The 19,160-nt window shown below is 39.1% G+C and overlaps 1 protein-coding gene across 5 annotated transcripts in view; it reads left to right on the plus strand.

Annotated features, from left to right (window-relative positions):
• The window catches only part of Taok1 (TAO kinase 1), an 80,863-nt gene extending 63,973 nt beyond the window's left edge, over positions 1-16,890 (plus strand). For all 5 annotated transcript variants that reach the window (XM_075991560.1, XM_075991559.1, XM_075991558.1 and 2 more), the window contains 3 exons: positions 1,277-1,489; positions 2,447-2,629; positions 7,792-16,890. In XM_075991560.1, the coding sequence (XP_075847675.1) occupies positions 1,277-1,489; positions 2,447-2,629; positions 7,792-8,253 (858 nt within the window). In that variant the 3' untranslated portion in view covers positions 8,254-16,890. The remainder of the gene's footprint in view (positions 1-1,276; positions 1,490-2,446; positions 2,630-7,791) is intronic.
• Positions 16,891-19,160: the final 2,270 nt, after the last annotated feature.

Here is a 19,160-nt window from a genome sequence, read left to right on the forward strand (position 1 = left end):
TGTGTCAGAACCTACAGTTGAGTATAGTAAGTGAATATATTCTCACTTAAAGTCTGAACTAACATACCTAACTAACATACCTTATAGTATTTTAGTTATAGCAGTGGTTTGACATGCCTTTAATCCCAGTAATTGGGAGACAGGCTGAGATCTCTGTGAGTTCAAGGCCAATCCGGTTTACAAAGTGAGTTCCAGGACAGCCAAGATTGCACAAAGAAACCCTGTCTCATAAAACTAAAAATAAATAAATAAAATAGAAAAGATAAAGTAAGCCATGTGTACATCCTGTAGTTCCAACACTGGGTAGGCTGAAACAGGAGGATTTCAAGGACAACTTGGTTATCTTAGCATGATCTTGTTACAAATAAAACATTTTCAAAAGGGGTTGGAATGTGAGTTGATGGTAGTGTGTTTGCTGATGTGTATGATGCCCTGGGTGTTGTAGGGCAGGGGGAGTATACTATGATTCTTTTTAGCTTATGGTCTTAAAGAGAAGACAGTTGAAATGATCATTTACTATTGCATACTAAATAATCAGCCTAATGTTTGGTACTTAGATTCCATAGGAAGTAGGATCTATTATAGATTGTGCTTAAGAATTGAGATTATCGGGCTAGAGAGATGGCTCAGCGGTTAAGGGCATTGTACATGGTGGCTCACAGTCATCTGTAATGAGGTCTGGTGCCCTCTTTTGACCTATAAGCATACACGCAGACAGAATATTGTATACATAATAAATAAATAAATAAATATTTAAAAAAAAACGAATTGAGATTATCAAGCCGGGTGGTGGTGGTGGCATACACCTTTAATCCCAGCACTTGAGAGGCAGAGGCTGGCAGATCTCTCTGAGTTCAAGGCCAACAACCTGGTCCACAAGAGCTAGTTCCAGGACAGGCTCCAAAGCTACAGAGAAATTCTGTCTTGGAAATTTAAGAGAGAGAGAGAGAGAGAGAGAGAGAGAGAGAGAGAGAGAGAGAGAGAGAGAGAGAGAGAGAGAGAGAGAGATTATCATGGAAATGAAAGAAACATGCTTTATTTTGTGCCTCAGATATGTGGTAAAATTCTACCTTGTGTTTATAACTGCCATAATTTGATATAGGAGATGAAATTTAGGCTTATGACTTGAATATTTGTGAAGTGCAAAAAGTATCTGCCATCTTACCTTGTCGTTTTATTCTCTATTTTCTTCCTGTCTTTGTGTGTGTGCATGTGTGTATAAATTTTTTTTCTTTCCAGTGTGTGTATAAATAAAAAAAATTTTTTTTCTTTCCAGTCTAAAGAACTCCAGATAAAAAAGCAGTTTCAGGATACATGCAAAATTCAAACCAGACAGTACAAAGCATTAAGAAACCACCTACTGGAGACTACACCAAAGAGTGAGCACAAAGCTGTTCTGAAAAGACTCAAGGAGGAACAGACTCGGAAGTTAGCCATCTTGGCTGAGCAGTATGATCATAGCATTAATGAAATGCTCTCCACACAAGCTGTGAGTTTGCTTTTTTTAAACAAAACAAATTTATTGCCCCTTTCTTTCTATAACCTATATAAAACCCTAGCAGTTGAAAGATAAGTTGGGAATGATAGCTCTTTAATAGCCCAGGAAAAATAGTGGTCATTCGTATTCTTCCTATTCTTAGCATTGCTTAGAAAAAGCATGGTGTATATAGAATTTCACTAATACATTTAAACACAAGATCCTATAAAGGCCCTCTGCAGGTGTGGATTCCAACAGTTTATCATGATCAGATGAGTAAACTGTAGGTGACACATACTTCTGTGTACAGGAATCTAAATGGTTACCTTGGAGGACACAGCTAAAATACTGTCCAAGTGTTTTCTTAAATGACTAAATAATATTTTAGACTTTGCAGACCAGAAGGTAAAATTGACAGTGTTGTGTAGGTACATCTTTTTGGTTTTTCGAGACAGGGTTTCTCATATATATATATATCCCTAGCTATCCTGGAATTGGCTCTGTAAACCAGGCTGCCCTGAAACTCACAGAGATTTGCCTCCATGAGTGTTGGGATTAAAGACGTGTGCCACTACCAACTCGCTTGTGTAGGTACTTCTATTAAAATTGTAACTATGTTAAAATGTAAAACCTAGTTTTAACTATTGTACTGAACAAGCAGCTACCCAGATCTGGCTTGTGTGCTGTGCTTATTGACTTTGATTTTTACTAGGAATGGAGAGATTGAGCACTTTAAACTACCCAATCATTTTTAGATTTTTCTTAAGAAAAAGTATAGTTATTCAGGCATCTTCAGAACAGCTTACGATAGCCTCTTCTGTCACGCAGTATTGGTTATTTTATTTCTTTTTCTGGGATGTCCACACCCAATTATATAGCTTACAAAAACATGGTCTTCTCTCATTCTTCTGTAAGTTGTGAATGGATAGTTCACAGAAAAATATAACAGTTTCTCTTTTTTTCTTTCAGCTGCGTTTGGATGAAGCACAGGAAGCAGAATGCCAGGTTTTGAAGATGCAGCTGCAGCAGGAACTGGAGCTATTGAATGCATATCAGAGCAAAATTAAGATGCAGGCTGAGGCCCAACATGATCGAGAGCTTCGAGAGCTGGAACAGAGGGTCTCCCTTCGCAGGGCACTCTTAGAACAAAAGGTATAGATAACAGAAGCAAGAGAGTTCTTTTAATATTGGTTTTTATCAAAAGAATTATGTGTGTGTGTGCGTGCGTGCCCACAAGCTTGGAGATGGGGTAGTGTACTTTTATTTTCTTCCAATATATATGTATGTTATATTGTCTGTGTACATATGCATGTTTATGTGTGAGGACAGGCTTTTGTGCCATGGGTTGTGTGGAAATCAGAATAATGTCAGGTGTCATTCTTCATTTTCCAACTTGTTTGTGGTACCTAACCCACACTGCTTTCCATTTTACCATAATCACAGTAGAATTACAAATGTGCCTTTTCACACTTCACTGCTCTCCCTTCTTCCCTCCCTCCCTTCTTATGAGACAAGGTTTCACGATGTAACCCTGGCTGGCCTGGAGCTCTGTGTAGACCAGGCTAGCTTTAAACTCACAGAGAAGGTGCACCAGTATACCTGACTTGTTCTAGCTTTTTTTTTTTTTTTTGGTTTTTCTACACAGGGTTTCTCTGTAGCTTTGGTGCCTGTCCCGGAACTAGCTCTTGTAGACCAGGCTGGTCTCGAACTTCCAGAGATCCGCCTGCCTCTGCCTCCCGAGTGCTGGGATTAAAAGCATGCGCCACCACCGCCCGGCTTGTTTTAGTTTTTTACATGGGTTCTGGAGATCTGGATTTAGGTCCTTATGCTTGCATATCAAACACCTTTACCTACTGAGCCATCTCCAAGCTCTTGTTTGTTTTTGAGGCAGGGTCTCGTTCCACAGCCCTAACAGGCCTTGAATTTACTAGATAGATCAGGCTGACCTTGAACTCACAGAACTCTCCCACCTCTACAGGTATTGGGATTAAAGAATTATACCATCACATCTTGTTATTTTCATTTTTGGACTGGAGGAATGAGCCTAAGGCCTTGCACTTACAAGACAAGAACTCTACTAATATCAGCAGGGGTTGTATTAGATTTCTTTTATAATACTGTCTTTCATTAGTTCTTGTTTGGTATTTTGTTTAAGTATTCAATATTGAACTTTTTATTTATTGTTTTGTTTTCAAGACATCATCTCACTATGCATCTCAGGTTGTCCTGGATCTCGCTATGTAGGCCAGGCTAGCCTTGAACTCACAGATCCACCTGCCTCTGCCTCCTTGGATGCTAGAATTAAAGTCATGTGTTACTACACCCAGCTCAGTAATGAACTTTTTAACTAATGAGTTCTAAAACTCAAAGGAATATGATTATTGGGTAAAGATTATGAGCCATGAGAAGACTAAGACTTGGGATTGTGGAGGTATGAAGGAGCTTGCTGAAGGTGGAGCTATCTCAAATACTGAAGTTTACATACATCTGTGTCTAAGCTCTCTAAGATCTGAGTTGTCCACACAAATCTTTCTTTCATGTTCTCACCATCATTAACCAGACTCAGAAAGAAAACCACAGAAAATTGTACAGGGACATGAAGTATAGGCCCATGGACCTATGACCCAAGAAAAAATGACCCATGCACCAATGAGCCCAAGGAGAAAGATAAGTAGTGGCTTTACTCGCTGTAAAAGTATCAAGGCCTGAGGTTCCCAAAACAGTAAAGCACACATAAAAATAAACTGAGCCTAGTGGCACATACCTATAATCTCAGCCCTTGGCATGTGGAGGCAGGAGGCTAGGCATTCAAGATCATCCTTGCCTACATAGCAAGTTTGAGGTCAACCTGGGTTACTTGAGACCTTATCTCAATACAAACAAAAAGAATATAAAGCTATGTGAAAACCACAGAATGTGAGTGGAGCAATGATGGCTCTGTTTCCCTTACTTCTTGGTCTACCTAGCTCCATCTAAGGGGGCTGCAGGAAGATTTACGTAGTGAGGAAGAATTACAGTGATTACCTGAGAGAGAGACAGCCAAGAAATCATACTTCACTCTTAGTATCTTTGGTCTGAAACTAAGGTATATTTGGTTTGAGGAACAGAAGTTAAAACCAGTTTCTTAAGCTGAAAAGTTATACATCTTATACATCTAGATTCATCATTACTATTTGGAGCTTTTTGGGGGGATGGTAGGGACAAGTCCTATAGCTTAAGTTGGCCTTGGTTTTACCCTATAGTCAAGGTTAGCCTTGAACTCTCCTCAGAGTTGTTTCTAAGTTAGTGTTGGGATTACAGGCATGCAGCAATATATTAGCATATCTTTATACGTTTCCTGGTTTATTCTTTTCCAGATATTAGAGAATAGATCTAGAATCCTGAAATAAATTTGTCATTCAAAGTACTAAGGTGTGCTGGGCGGTGGTGGTGCACACCTTTAATCCCAGCACTTGTGAGGCAGAGGCAGGTGGATCTCTGTGAGTTCGAGGCCAGCTAGTTTCAGGACAGGCTCCAAAGCTACAGAAAAACCAAAAAAAAAAAAAAAAAAAAAAAAAGTTCAAAGTACTAAGGTGTATTGTGTGTCTGTCTGAGAGAGATTAATTTAGTAAAAAGGATATTAGCAAAACTTTTGGAAAATTTTATAAAGGGAGGGCATTCATTGTGAGAAATGGTAGTCATTTATATACTAAATTCAGTGATACGTTCCAAAGTTCTTGAGTAGTAAATTTACAATAGCTGAAGTAGTGTCAGCCCATTGTACAGTATTAGTTAGTACTTGCCTATTGATCGTCTTAAATTTTGTACCATTAGCTTGTAGTTTTCTGTTCATGTAGTTCTTGTAATAAAAATAAAGTGCCTTACTTAGCTTGTGTGTGTGTGTGTGTGTATTGTATTGTATTACTGTTAATTAGGAAATTAATGTTTATTTGTTTATTTTAGTCAAGCCTGGTGGCACAGGCTTATAATCTCAACTACTGGGGAGGCCAAGTTCAGAGACATAGAGAGCAACTCAACAAGACCCTGTCTTAAAAGCAGAAGCTGGGTGATAGTGTTGGCAGCATACACCTTTAATCCCAGAATTTGCGAGGCAGAGACAGGCACATCTCTGTGAGTTTGAGATTAGCCTGGCCTATAGACATAGTTCTAGGACAGCCAGGACTACACAGAGAAACCCTACCTGGAATGGGGGCGTGATTAAATAAGTAAATAAAAATAGGGCTGGTGAGGTAGCTGAGCAGGTAGAAGTATTTGCTGCCTATTTGACAAGTTAGCTCCTCAGGACCCACCTCAACTGTCATCCAACTCTCCTGCTGTCCCTCTTCTTCCTTCTTCCCCTCCCTTTCACTCCCCTGCCCTCTATTTTTGATGCAGAACATTTCACATACTAAGCACATGCTTTGTGAACAACATTCCCAACCCCAGTTCTTCAAAATGTATGAAGTCTTACTTCAAATCTTTCCTCCAGATGAATAGCCTCCTGGATGCTGGAGTAGCAAGTATCTATCATGAAGCCCAGCAGTGAAGTCCATTTAAACAGTAAAAGGAAAACTTTCTGTTGCATGCATGAGTTGACAATCAGAATCTACTGATTAATATTAATAATACTCAAAAGATGGGACTGGAGAAATGACTTAGTGGTTAAGAGCACTGGTTCAATTACCAGCACCCTTATAGTAGCTCATCACCACCTGTAACTCCAGTTTCAGAGGATCTGAACTTTCCATGAGTACCAGGCACACACATGGTGCAGACAAAATACCCATATACATAAATAAAAATAATTCAAAATGTTTTTATTTCATTAAAAGAAGGATCAAGCCTTGCACGGTGACACATCTGCCATGCCAGTGCTTGGGAGGCTTGAGGTGGGAAGATCCATAGTTCCAGCATAGCATAAACTATATAATATATAAAGCAATGAGCTGTTTGAACAGACACACATCTTATGTAATGTAAAAGGTAGTATCAAGCTAAGCGTTGGTGACGCACGCCTTTAATCCCAGCACTTAAGGGGCAGAGGCAGGCAGATCTCTGAGTTTGAGGCCAGCCTTGTCTGCAAGAGCTAGGTCCAGGACAGGCTCCAAAAGCTACAGAGAAACCCTGTAGTATCTAATTGGTAGTGTTTTCCTAGCATGCTGGAATGCTGGAGACCCATGGTGTCATCACCAGTACTGACTTCATCCATTGCCACCCCCCACCCCCAGATGTTTTGTTTTGTTTTGTTTTGTTTCTTCAAGGAAACTGATAAGGTGGTATGCCATATCATGCTGAATCCAGTTCTTGTGCAGTTTGGTTTGTTTTAAAACATGCATATGCTGTCCTCTGGCACAGAGAATTATGACTGATGCAAGAAGATCGTGAGTTTAGGCCAGTTTATATCAAATGACCAATTCACCAATCCTTATTTAACTTAAATATAAACATCCCTCTGGATCTACCATTTATAGAAAATATATAAAGTAGAGCACAAGAGAAAATACTAAATGATGACATCAAGATGTAATTGGTCAAATCCAGAATTTAGACATTTTTAATAGGACAAATGAGCCAGTTTACAATATGAAGGGTGAGGGAATGGACAGACTGCTGTAGACTAAAAAAAGTTAAGGGCAAATGACAAAATGTATGGTTTTTGTTTGGGCCTCAATCCAAATAAACAAGTTATAAACAAGACTTTTGAGATATTAGAAATTTAAAAATTAAAAATTTGTTATTAGTTTATTAGATATCACAATGAAGTGGTTATTTTGTTAATTGTTATTAACATGAAATCAAAAAGTACAGTCTAGCTGGGCACTCCAGATGTAGGGTCAGGATTGTGAGTTCCAGGCCATCTGATCTATAAATTGAGTTCCAGGCCAGCTAAGGTTACACAGTGAAATCTTGTCTCAAAACCTTTTTATTTGGGAATAGAATGTTTTCCAAAACCTGTAGACACTTTGGCTATGAAGAGGTAGATTTTGGCAGTGGTGGCAGTGACATACACCTTTAATCTTAGCATATCTTTTGTTTTGTTTTGTTTTTGTTTTTTGAGACAGGGTTTCTCTGTGTAGCTTTGGAGTCTGTCCTGGAACTAGCTCTTGTAGACCAGGCTGGCCTCGAACTCACAGAGATCCGCCTGCCTCTACCTCCCAAGAGCTGGGATTAAAGGCATGTGCCACCACTGCCCGGCTCAGCATATCTTTTAAAATAGTTTTCTGTATATAGCCATAAAATAGCTGTTGATTGTTTTGAGTAGTTATTGTTGCTTTAGCTTATTATTGATTTGAGACATAAATTGATTCTTTTGCTCCATTTTCCTACCCTGACAGATTGAAGAAGAGATGTTGGCTTTGCAGAATGAACGCACAGAACGAATACGTAGCCTGCTTGAGCGTCAAGCCAGAGAAATTGAAGCTTTTGACTCTGAAAGCATGAGACTAGGTTTTAGTAACATGGTCCTTTCTAATCTCTCCCCTGAGGCATTCAGCCACAGCTACCCAGGAGCTTCTAGTTGGTCTCACAATCCTACTGGGGGGCCCGGACCTCACTGGGGTCATCCCATGGGTGGCACACCACAAGCTTGGGGCCATCCAATGCAAGGTGGACCCCAGCCATGGGGTCATCCCTCAGGGCCAATGCAAGGGGTCCCTCGAGGTAGCAGTATGGGAGTCCGCAATAGCCCCCAGGCTCTGAGGCGGACAGCTTCTGGGGGACGGACAGAACAGGGCATGAGCAGAAGCACGAGTGTCACTTCTCAAATATCCAATGGGTCACACATGTCTTACACATAATAATTGAAAGTGGCAATTCCGTTGGAGCTGTCTGCCAAAAGAAACTGCCTACAGACATCATCACAGCAGCCTCCTCACTTGGGTACTACCATGTGGAAGCTGAGTGCAAATGGTATATTTTATTCGTTTTTGTAAAGCGTTATGTTTTGTGTTTACTAATTGGGATCTCATAGTATTTGGCTGCCGGGTATTTGTGGTTGGCTTTTTGTTTCCTTGTTTTTAACTTTTGGAAAATTTTAAAACTGGGAATAGATAAATATTTCATGTGTGTGGCAAAGAAGAAATTGGCTTAATAGAAGGGGTTTTATCAGAACAATATAAAAATAAAATGAAGCATACTGCCCTGAATCATCGCTTTAGGATGTCCATAGCCTAAGAAGTTTATTGAAAGATCTAAAGCCTTCCTCCATATTTCAAATTCTGTGAGTCACTGACAGCAGGCAGCGTCTGTGCTGAAACATGTTCTTACTGAAACATACCTCCACACCTTACCAGTGTGTTTCCTTTCTTTATGAAATTGGTCTGACTTATCAACCTCGTTTGGACTAAAGCAGAAAACCATGAACATTAAAAGATTGTATTTACCTTTTCAGGTGGTAGAAGATCATTTAGTTTTTTGCTAAGTGCATCAGAAGTTTGTCCCTGATTTTGTAGGTTGTATTGTTGTTAAGATGGCATTGCTTAAGGAGATCATAAGCTGTGTGGGGATTGCACTAACAAGCTTGTCAGCAGCTATCAGAGGAAAAAAAACAGGGTTGGGACCCTGAAAGTTCCTGTGATGCATGTGTTCAGCATGGAATGAGGAGATAAAGCCTATGTATCAGGATATTTTGTTTCTTGTAGAGTGATAGCTCATGCTACCCACACTATAAGACACCAAAAAGTACCTTTGCTTTTATACAAAATCAAAGACACTTAGCCAACACAAAGCAAATGCCAGAGTTATTTGAATGATGCCATATTTGTGAACTGCCATCTATTAGAATACTCATCACACTACATAGACATAATTTTATTTATCCCCCTTTTGGCTTATGGGATTTCCTGTTTACAAGTAGCAATAGTCAATTATTTAAATATTTAGTTGCCACTAGGAATCACTGAGCCAATGACCACCAGCTGCTGACTAATCTTCACACTGTAGATGTTGCTTCATCTGCAGGTTCTCTATGTTTAATTGCTGTTTTTGTTGCTGCAGTACCTTACAAACTTTTAGTTCATTGAAACTTCATGTTACTTTCCCACAGTAGTAAAGTTCCTTTCAGAAGTCTCTAACTTAGTGTTAAAATACTACTGAGGAAGAAACTAGGTAGTTTGAAGAGTGAAAGAAAACAACAACAAAAATTAAAAGTAAGTTATAGTGATCAAGGACCACTAACCTGGGAGTGTGATCTGTGTTTTCTTCAATGAAGGATTAACCCAGTGTTCTAAGTCAGTGCTAATTAGTATCCTCCAGTTGCTTGTGTAGAGCTTGAAGTGGAGCTAGGCAAGGGGCAGTGCCGTGTTTAGTGACAGACCAGAGTTTCTTACAAGTTATTGTCCTGCTCCCTCTTCAGTTGTCTTGAAGAGCTCTTGCTGCTAACTCTGGGTCCTGCTTTTCCTGTAATTAGAAGGCAGGAACACACTTAAGCATACTTAGAACAAACTAGCGACCAAATTGTCATCTACCACTATTGAAGTTCTTGGTTTTCTTAACAACAGATTAAATCTTGTCCAGGTATGTCATTCCAGTCTCTATGACTTGCCCCCTTAAGGAATTTCTGACTTTGGGTTGAGGGTTTCTGACACTAATTAGAAATTAGATCAGGGTGTGGTGGCATATACTTACAATCCCAGCAATTGGGAGGTAGGAGTCGGGTTCAAGGCTGCCTTCAGCTGTCTCACAGAGGGAAGAAAGGAAGATGCTATTATATAGATCCTTTGAAAACCAATATAAGGTTTGTGGCAGAGTTCACAGAGCCAGGGTTTTAAACATGATCTACATCAGTTTTTAGGTAAACATAGTTAATGAAAGGGGCTTTTAAAGTTTTTTTTCTTCCTGCATTCAAAATTCTATTCAAGAGTTTCAAACAAATTTGAGAGTTCTATATATTTGAAGGAAATAAGGGAAAGCTTTAAATTTAATAGGATGTTCAAAACTAAAAGAAGACCATCTTTATAAGATGATCTTATAAAATCATTAAACACCATGCTTCTGTATCTGGCCCTATCTACTTCTGGAGGGTTAGAATGGGAAAGTAAATCAGATGTGAATTAGAAAATTCCTTCAGACTCCAAACTATTACCAGAGATACATTTTATAGTCTAGCTGTGAGTTTCACTTGGTCAGATTGAGTTGCTGAGTCCATTTTGATCATAATGTACTCATACTAGTGTGACTGAGTAATGACTATGTGTTGTGTCCGAAAGAGATTTCTGCCTCATCCAATTGTGTGGCACCAGTTTTCCCATATAGGTCATGATTATACCATCAGTTTAGTTAAAATACATGTTGTTTGCAAAATGATTAGTGTTAATAGGTTGTGTGTAAGCTATAAATAACTTCTGAGTAATCGTGTACATGGCAGAAACCGTGACAGTAAAACCTGGTAGCAGGAAAATTCGGAAGGGTTTAAAATACCCTGAAGACAGGGCACGTACTTTCTGGGAAAAAAAAATGTGGAAATGTCAAAGTTTGACCAGTTTAACACTACCTCCTCCCCATTATCATATGTGTGTTTAAGAAAGTGAGAGTGTGGAGAACATGTGCAGCACACCAGAAGTTATGATCTATATCTGGTATCCAGAGCCTAGTGGGGAAACGTTTCTTGTTCTCCCTTTTTGGGGTCAGCATTTTAAACATACATAGCTTCATATCTTAAGACATTTTATTCCTAATTAAATTCCCCGCCCTTTGCACATAAGTTTTCCTTTAAACTTAGCTCTAACCCTAAGTTGTGATGTCAGAAAGTGTTTGCACTGTGTAAACAACGTTAGCTGAAAGCGAGTTTATTTCATTAGAGCTCCTATTTTCTGTATGTTTCTTTAACCAGAGTTGAACAGTCCTGAACATGGAGTCATACCCACAGGTGAACACACTCAGTCTCAAGTCAAGGCCTTGCTAGTAAATGGAACTTTGTAATAGTTATTATGATTTTTTTGACTGCCTGGACATCAAGTAAACAACATTCAGAACACTAAAGAAAATGTTCTAGAGATTCCATCCTGCTACTAACAATTTTTTTGTGTACATTCTTTTTTTGTTTTTCAGAACTTAAGGCAGAATTCAGTAATTTTGTGCTTCTGTAAATGTCTAGCATTTTAAGCATATATAGACTACATTGTTTTGGACACTGGAATAATATGATTTATTTTCACCTAGAAAAATGACTTCATTGTACTTGAACACCTTTGCATTTCTCCATTTGTGCCATTTACAAGTGGAAATAAATTGTATTATACCATGATCTACTGGCTTTTTAAAACTGTTACATATGCACATTTTTGGTATAGCTATTTTCATTTGTATGTGTATATTGTATGTATATTTATATATATGAGTGTCTATATGTGTGTATAGATGGATGGATAAACTCATTCTATACATGTCTGCCAGGGCTCAGTTTTGAGTTTTGTTGTTTTCTTTTTTATCTTCTGTTAAGGCAAGGATGTGTGTGTTTTTAAAGAGTACTCTGAGCTGATATTTATGAGAAGGTGATTAGTAGATTCAGTCGTTTCCTTTTTAATCCCTTAGCACTTGTATGAGTGAAGAGAAAGTTAAGTAAAATGAAACCATAAATTTCAGTGTAGTGAAAACATGATAGGGAAGGAGCCAGTTGGTGTTTTTTTGAGTTTGTTTTACAATGCAATAAAAGATAAAAGCAGGAGAAAAGTGAACTGTGCAAAGATCACTGGTGGTGATTTTCCACAAAGGTGAAAAGCCAGTGATCCATTCTTTGTTGATGCCATGATCCCCCACTCTTAATACTGATAGTTCTGGATTTTGCTTAGGATCAAAACTGCCAAGAAAGAAACTACTACTAAAACATATCTAAGGTTCTCCTAAACTGTAAAATCACAGGAGATGGTTACTGCAAGAGAAGGCATGATACTGGTTTGAAGGGCTGTCTCCTTTTAACTTACTCTTCTTGCTTGCTAATAGTAAGTTCTTTATGCACCTTCGACCCCTTTTGAGCCACTACTATTCAAGCAGATATTTGGTCCAACGCAATATCCCTTTCTTAGTTTTATTTCTTTTCTTTTGAGACAGGGTCTTGCTTTCTGGTCTGGTAACTGATGTTTACCCAAGACTGGCCTCAAATTTCTAGCACTCCTATCCCAGCCTCCCAAGTAATGGGATTACAGGTGTGAACCACCATGCTCAGCCACAGCAACCCTTTCCTTCGGAGGTTTTATAGTTCTGCATTCGACTCATGTTCAGAATGTGAAGTGTCCTAATGTGTATTAACTTCAGAAAAATAATATATTTAAGCTATTCTAAGTGTGAATCTGCTATAATGAGAAATTCTCACTTCTTACATAGAGCCTTCTCTAAGGAGCAAAGTCAAAATGTGGGCTGTCATCGCTGAGCTGCTTCTCAAATTACAGATCATTATTGAAGATAAACACATTGTTTTGTTTCCCCCCTTTAACAGAAGTCTCCCTTCCCTGTTTAGCATCGCCTTTTAAAAGGCGCTCATCCTTAGTTAAGAACTGGAAATTCCCACCCTCGGATTCCTTAAAGGATGAAGAGTGTGCTGTACACTCAGCATACGTGCCTCTTGTATGCAAGGACTACTGATTGACGTCTGTTTTGCTGTGTCTGGTTATGTTGTCTGCACTTTTATGAAATCACTACAGTAGATCTACATTGGAAATAACTATTGATTTGTAAAGAAATTTTTATTAAACACTGTAGAAAAAGAAAGTAAAGCGGAGAACTCTTCCTTTTTGTGCATTTATATTTTCTGCTGAACTCTGGTAGCCCATTTTAAAGTTGTATTGACTTGTTGGTCTTCCTCTTTGATTATATTCAGACTTCCAAAGTTTTATTCAAACAAGTGCTGGCCTTCAGATTATAAATGTATGAGATATGCACCGTATCTGCCTATTGCAGACTTTTGAAACTTGCACTGCCCATTCATGCAAAAATAAGTATCTTAAGAAACAGAAAACACAAACTGGGGAGCCATGTACTGTGTCATCATATCTGTTAACTGTTTCCAGCAATCCAAACTGTGTGTGTGTGATATTGGTGTGTGAGTGAGTGAGTGTGATTTTATTTTGCTTTGCTTTTCTTTTAAATATACAAGGGGTTCTTCAAACAGAGGAAAAAGTTAATCCTCTCCAGTTGATGCCCACTGGATATAATAATCTTTACATCTGTAGGTAGTTGGAAATATGGAGAGAAGAGAAGGTAAGACTTCTCAATGAATGAAAAAGGGTATCTTGATGCTCAAGAATCCCCCCTCCCCTAAAAGTACGGGTAATTCAACCTGCACAGTTTCCTTTCACTTGTAGTTTAACAATTATGAGTGAAAAATCATGTAATTATCTGTAAATATGTAGCTAACAAATTGACCTAGTTTCTGTATTTTTTTGGTTTTGTACTAAAGTTTATAGGTCTGTGCCAGCTAGAGAGGAGTTGTTGTCATTGCTAGTTGTGGCTCTAGCATTTAATAACCCTGAAACCATCTTAGGTGACATTTTTAGAATTAACGCTTAAATGTTGTTAAACAGGGAGAAATGGAGCTTAATCATTGGTCAGGTTTGAAATCTTCTGAAACTAAGTAATTTTATTTAATATGATTACATGTTGTCAGTCATGAGTGAGGTGTAGGGAGTCTCCCTCCCCCAGTGGCCATGTTTACAGAGTGTTTGTCTATAAAGTGCAAGTGTGTTAATGTTATGTAAATTATGCAGGTGATAACTATGGTTTGGGACTGTTTATGGGCTCTTTTAACTGAACTTTAAAATGAAATGAACTATGCTTATTGCTGGCACATCGATCCCATTTCTGGAACATTTTTCCTACGTCCAGAATTCTGTATGTTCCTTGACATTATCCCCACTTAACCTTCCTTCCTCTGATATGCCTTGTAGCTAAGATATTAAAGACTGTTGAACATAGATGAGGGAAATGTGTTTCTTAAAAATCCATGAACCCTCAATTGTATGCTTTCAGTATTGTGTTATATGTTTCTATGGCAACTTTGAAGTCAGTGGTTTAGAAATGAGATACCAATGTTAATGAAAAAGTATGTACTCTTTGCTTTTGCATGGCTTGGCTTAGTATCCAAGGTATATTAGAGCCACTTGAAAGCATGAAGACCAGTTATGGAAACAGGTTTCTCTTAGTGGCACATTTTGCTTTTTCTTAGCCCTCAAATACATTGCCTCGGCATGAACATTATTGTTAATATAAATTGCACATGATCATCAAGCGAATTCTGTAATTTTGAAAGATGCAGCTGCCTGATGTCTGCAGTTTGGTTGGTCTCTATCTAAATAACAGTGTGGGTATGGGAGCCCTTCTTGCCCTTTTTTGGGTCTTAAACAGGTCTATCAGTTTATCAAGGTGTTGGCTGCCCCCGGGGTATTGCCATGCTGTTGTCTTCGCTGCCCATTCATTCCACATGTGCTGTCCTTCCTCGCATGTCATACTCTCAGAGAAACCATCATCCTTTCTTCCTAGCAATTTTATTTTGCCTTTTCTTCCACATTAAATGGGAATTGTGCCTATTTAGGTTGCCCCTCTAGTTAAATACACCTGTAACCCAAGCCAGAGACAAGGTGGTAAAACATTTTTTTTCAAGTCCACTTGGCCAGTAATTTACCTAGCAAACTTACCACATTATCTTGACACTTGATAGAAGAGCCATTAGGAGTCACGTGGTTTCATAGAGTAAAGTCCAAGTGAAGAGGGATGTGTGGGGTTTCCATTAGGAAATAATTTTGTTATTTTACTTTTTATGACCCTCTGCTAGTTTAGAATAGGTTTTCTCTTTTTTTAAAAAAAAAATTTTTTTTAGGGAAATTTTTACAAAAGAATGGTCTGATGTAAATAACCTTTTAAAGTACAGTGCACATAACTTCCCTAGGCTGTTCCAACCTGACTTTGTAAATGCTTTAGAGTTTTTAAATTAACACTTGTGTTGCTAAATCCTATTTATGTAAGTCTGAAAAGGTTTTTATCCCATGTAAAACATTTAAATAATGCAGGTTATAATGAGCAAGTTAGCTTTGAGAACCCCTCCTTTTAGTATATGAAAAAGCCTAATGCGCATTAATGAGGTTGGAGAGACTATGAGAAATATGTATAGTGTATATTTTAAACAGCTTTGCTTGTATTGTGAAGATTTAAGAACTTGAGATTTTAAAGTTAGCTATTAACACAGTTTTAACGTAAGTTATCCCACTGGGTTTAAAAGCATCTTGAATGTATAACCCTTCTATAACCCAGGTTGGTTTCTGCTTTTACCGAATCATCTAAACATTATTTATATTTTTAGTTTTATGTACTCATTTCTTTTCATTTTCCTCAAACAGCATGGTTTTTTTTTGCACATGTAGAAATTTTTAAAAAGAAGGAAATTAATACATGATTTTTCTCTGAATTTTCTTCACTTCAGTCTTTCTACTAACCTCTTAAAGGCCATGGCATTCCATTTGCTTTATTTGTGCAAATGCCAGGGTTGGTTTTTATTTTATTTTTGCTATTTACCTTTAAAAAAAAAAGACAATGCTTCAATCAATTGCTTTTTTTTATTTAAAATTTAAAAAAAAGAAAGAAAAAAAAGCTGTAACCTTATCATTTTTGAGTAGACCATTGAGAGAGAAGTGCACACCTGTCGTCCCAGGACCAGCTTTGGTGGCTAAAGGGAATATTTTAAGCGAGACGTTCTGTACAAAATGTGGAATGTGCTATCCACAGTCTATTTCAGTTATTCCCACAAGTCAGGTCCTGATAAATGAGGGTTATCAGCTAACTGTTAAGATATCATTGAGGTTCGTCAATGAATTTGTACATTTCTAGTTCCCTTTGGTGAAGGGGAAAGTGATTTTGCAAGACCTAGATTTTGGCTTGGTTTCTTGCCTCCTTTTTTGGCAGCCTTCATCTTTTCCTAAAGCCCTTGAGCCTGTAGGGTTTTCATAGTGGACAAAGGATTTATGGTCGTTTAAAACTGGGATAGATTTTGGGGGAAGGGCAAGAGATTATCATATTGAACATACAGTATCCTAACACTTTTAACAGTGGATAATTTTGAGTAAGCCCAGTCCTTTCCAATTTTAGACTAAACAGATGCCCACAGTGGAGGCTTAACAAGGGTTGCGATGAGGAAGAGCCTCTCCTCTCTCCCGCACCAGCTGGTAAAGGTGAGCGCAGGTGTGCATTCCCTCTGGTAGAAATGGTCCACAGCACTAACTGGTAAGGCTATTGTACAGTATACTGTCAGTATTCTCTGGTTCAGCATACCTTATAAGTTCGTATATAACCTGTATTAATTGTATAGATTGTGCATTTAAAGCTGTTACCAAGTTGTCAGAACCTTAAGAACGAAAACAGGTCATATGTAATATTTTGTTTGTAAGTATCCTTTGTATCATAGCAAAGGAAATGTTTAAAAGATCAACTGTAATAAAAGTAATTTTAGTACACAGTGTCTGCTCTTTTTTAAAATTTTTTTAAGATTTACTCACTTTTATGTGTATGGATACTTTGCCTGCATGTATGTTTGTGCACTTTGTGTATCCCCGGTAACAGAAGATGTCAAAAGGAGAGCATCAGATTCCCTGAAACAGGAGTTACAGACTTGGTGAACCCTGGGAACTGAACCTGGGTTCTCTGAAAGAGCAGTAAGGGCTCTTCTCTGTGCTACCTTGACTGGCCTTGAACTCAGAGATCCTCAGAGCCTCTGCCTCTGCCTCCCAGTCACTGTGGTTAAAAACGTGCCACCATGTCATGCAAACTAAGTGCTGTTAACCAGTGGCCCATCTTGTAGCCCCGTTTAGTTTTTTAGTGAATTTTTTTCTGTAAGGATATTTCAGGTACAGTGCTAGCTAGCTGTGAGCTGACAGCTACATCACCAGCCCTTCTGCTCCCTCACTGCATCAGAATGGGGGTTTAAATGGTAATGGTGCTGGGGATTGACCCCAAGGTCTTCAACACAGTAACCAAGTGTTCTACCACTGAGCTTCATCCCCAGCATCTTTAACTTGTTCTTAAGCATTGACACATTTTATGTAGGGGGGGGGTCATTTTTCAAGAGTCAGTTCTCGCCTTCCACCATGGTCCCAGGAATCAGTCAGGTTTGGTGAGCATTATAACCTGCTCAGCCGTCTTACCAAATTTTGTCTTCGTTTTGAGATTGTCTTACCCTATAGACCAGACTGGCTTGGAACTCAGTTGCCTGTACCTCTGGTCAGGTTAAAGGTACGTGCCCTTTAAAAACAAACAAAAACTAGGAGATCTACTTGCCTCTGTTTTCCACCTATGAGGATTATTAAAGGGCCTCTTAGCTACAGCACAGGATCTTTCTGAGTTTCCCAGGCTGACTTTGAACTTTTCATCCTCCTTCCTCAGCCTCCCAAGGAGTTGAATGTGCCTGTCACATTATGTGGTGGAACCAAAATTGGGTCAATTTTCAGTGTTTCTGCTTAAGCGTAGACGAAATCAAGAGGGTTAAAATACAGTGTTTTTTAAAAATATTTATTTATTATGTATACAATATTCTATCTGTGTGCAGGCCTGAAGAGGGCACCAGACCTCACTACAGATGGTTGTCAGCCACCATGTGGTTGCTAGGAATTGAACTCAGGACCTCTGGAAGAGCAGGCAATGCTCTTAACTGCTGAGCCATCTCTCCAGCCCCAATACAGAGTGTTTTTGCTTTGCTTCTACTGTTCAGTTTACAGCAGGAAAGAGTTCCTTTCCCTCCCATCCTCCACCCCCTCTTCCTAAACAGTAGAGAGTGCTAACTCCATGGCACCTGTGCTGTGCTTGCATCTCAGTGCTGCTCTTGAACCAGTCCTGCTGTTTGTGTCCTGGCAATAAATGATGGTACTTTAATTTCTACTCTTTCCTTTGGGGGTGGGGGGTGTTTGAGACAGGGTTTCTCTGTGTAACAGCTCTGGCTGTCCTAGAACTTGCTTTGTAGACCAGGCTGGCCTCGAACAGATCCACCTGCCTCTCTCCCGAGTGCTGGGATTAAAGGTGTGTGCCACCTCCCCCACTATTTATTTCCAATGCTTGTTTATAATGAATAGAGGGAGTCAAGGCGAAGGGTGCTGTCAGCTGTATGCGGCTACACACAGTAACTCGAGGGAATTTTTACAGGTGGACGTGTATGTGTCTTTGGAGTCGTATACTCCCAGCAGCTCCAAAGAGAGCTTTTTTGGGGGTTGGGTGGGAGTTGCATGTATGTCTGAGCACCACATCTGTACCTGGTGCCTGTAGAGGCCAGAGGAGGGCATCAAGTCCCCTGAAACTAGAGTTACAGATGGTTGTGGGTGCTGGGAATCAAACCCAGGCCCTCTGGAAGAACAACCAGTGTTCTTAGCCACTGAGCCAACTCTTAACTCCATAATTTCTGCTTTTGTCACTATCTTTTACAAAGTCCAAGGTTGATATGCCCCACTACCACTTCAGACGGGAGCTTGTCGAGGAAAGCAGTTTATTTATGACATAACTAGAACTGGGTGGGTGGACTGTAGCGGTGGGAGAGAGTGGACCTGGTGATCCTGAAACTCCTTTCACCCCATACTCAGTCAGAGCTGCACAGAAATCATGTCTTAAAAACCAAAAAAGAGAAAGAAAATATGGGAAGAAGGGCAGTGGCTTGAATTTGAATCAAGCAGACCCGAGTTCAGTCTCCAGAAGAGGGAAAGAGAAATTGTAATGCCTTTGCTGCTCAGTGGGGTCTACCTTC

The sequence above is a fragment of the Microtus pennsylvanicus genome, chromosome 11 (assembly GCF_037038515.1).
Source record: "Microtus pennsylvanicus isolate mMicPen1 chromosome 11, mMicPen1.hap1, whole genome shotgun sequence".
Lineage (NCBI taxonomy): Eukaryota > Metazoa > Chordata > Mammalia > Rodentia > Cricetidae > Microtus > Microtus pennsylvanicus.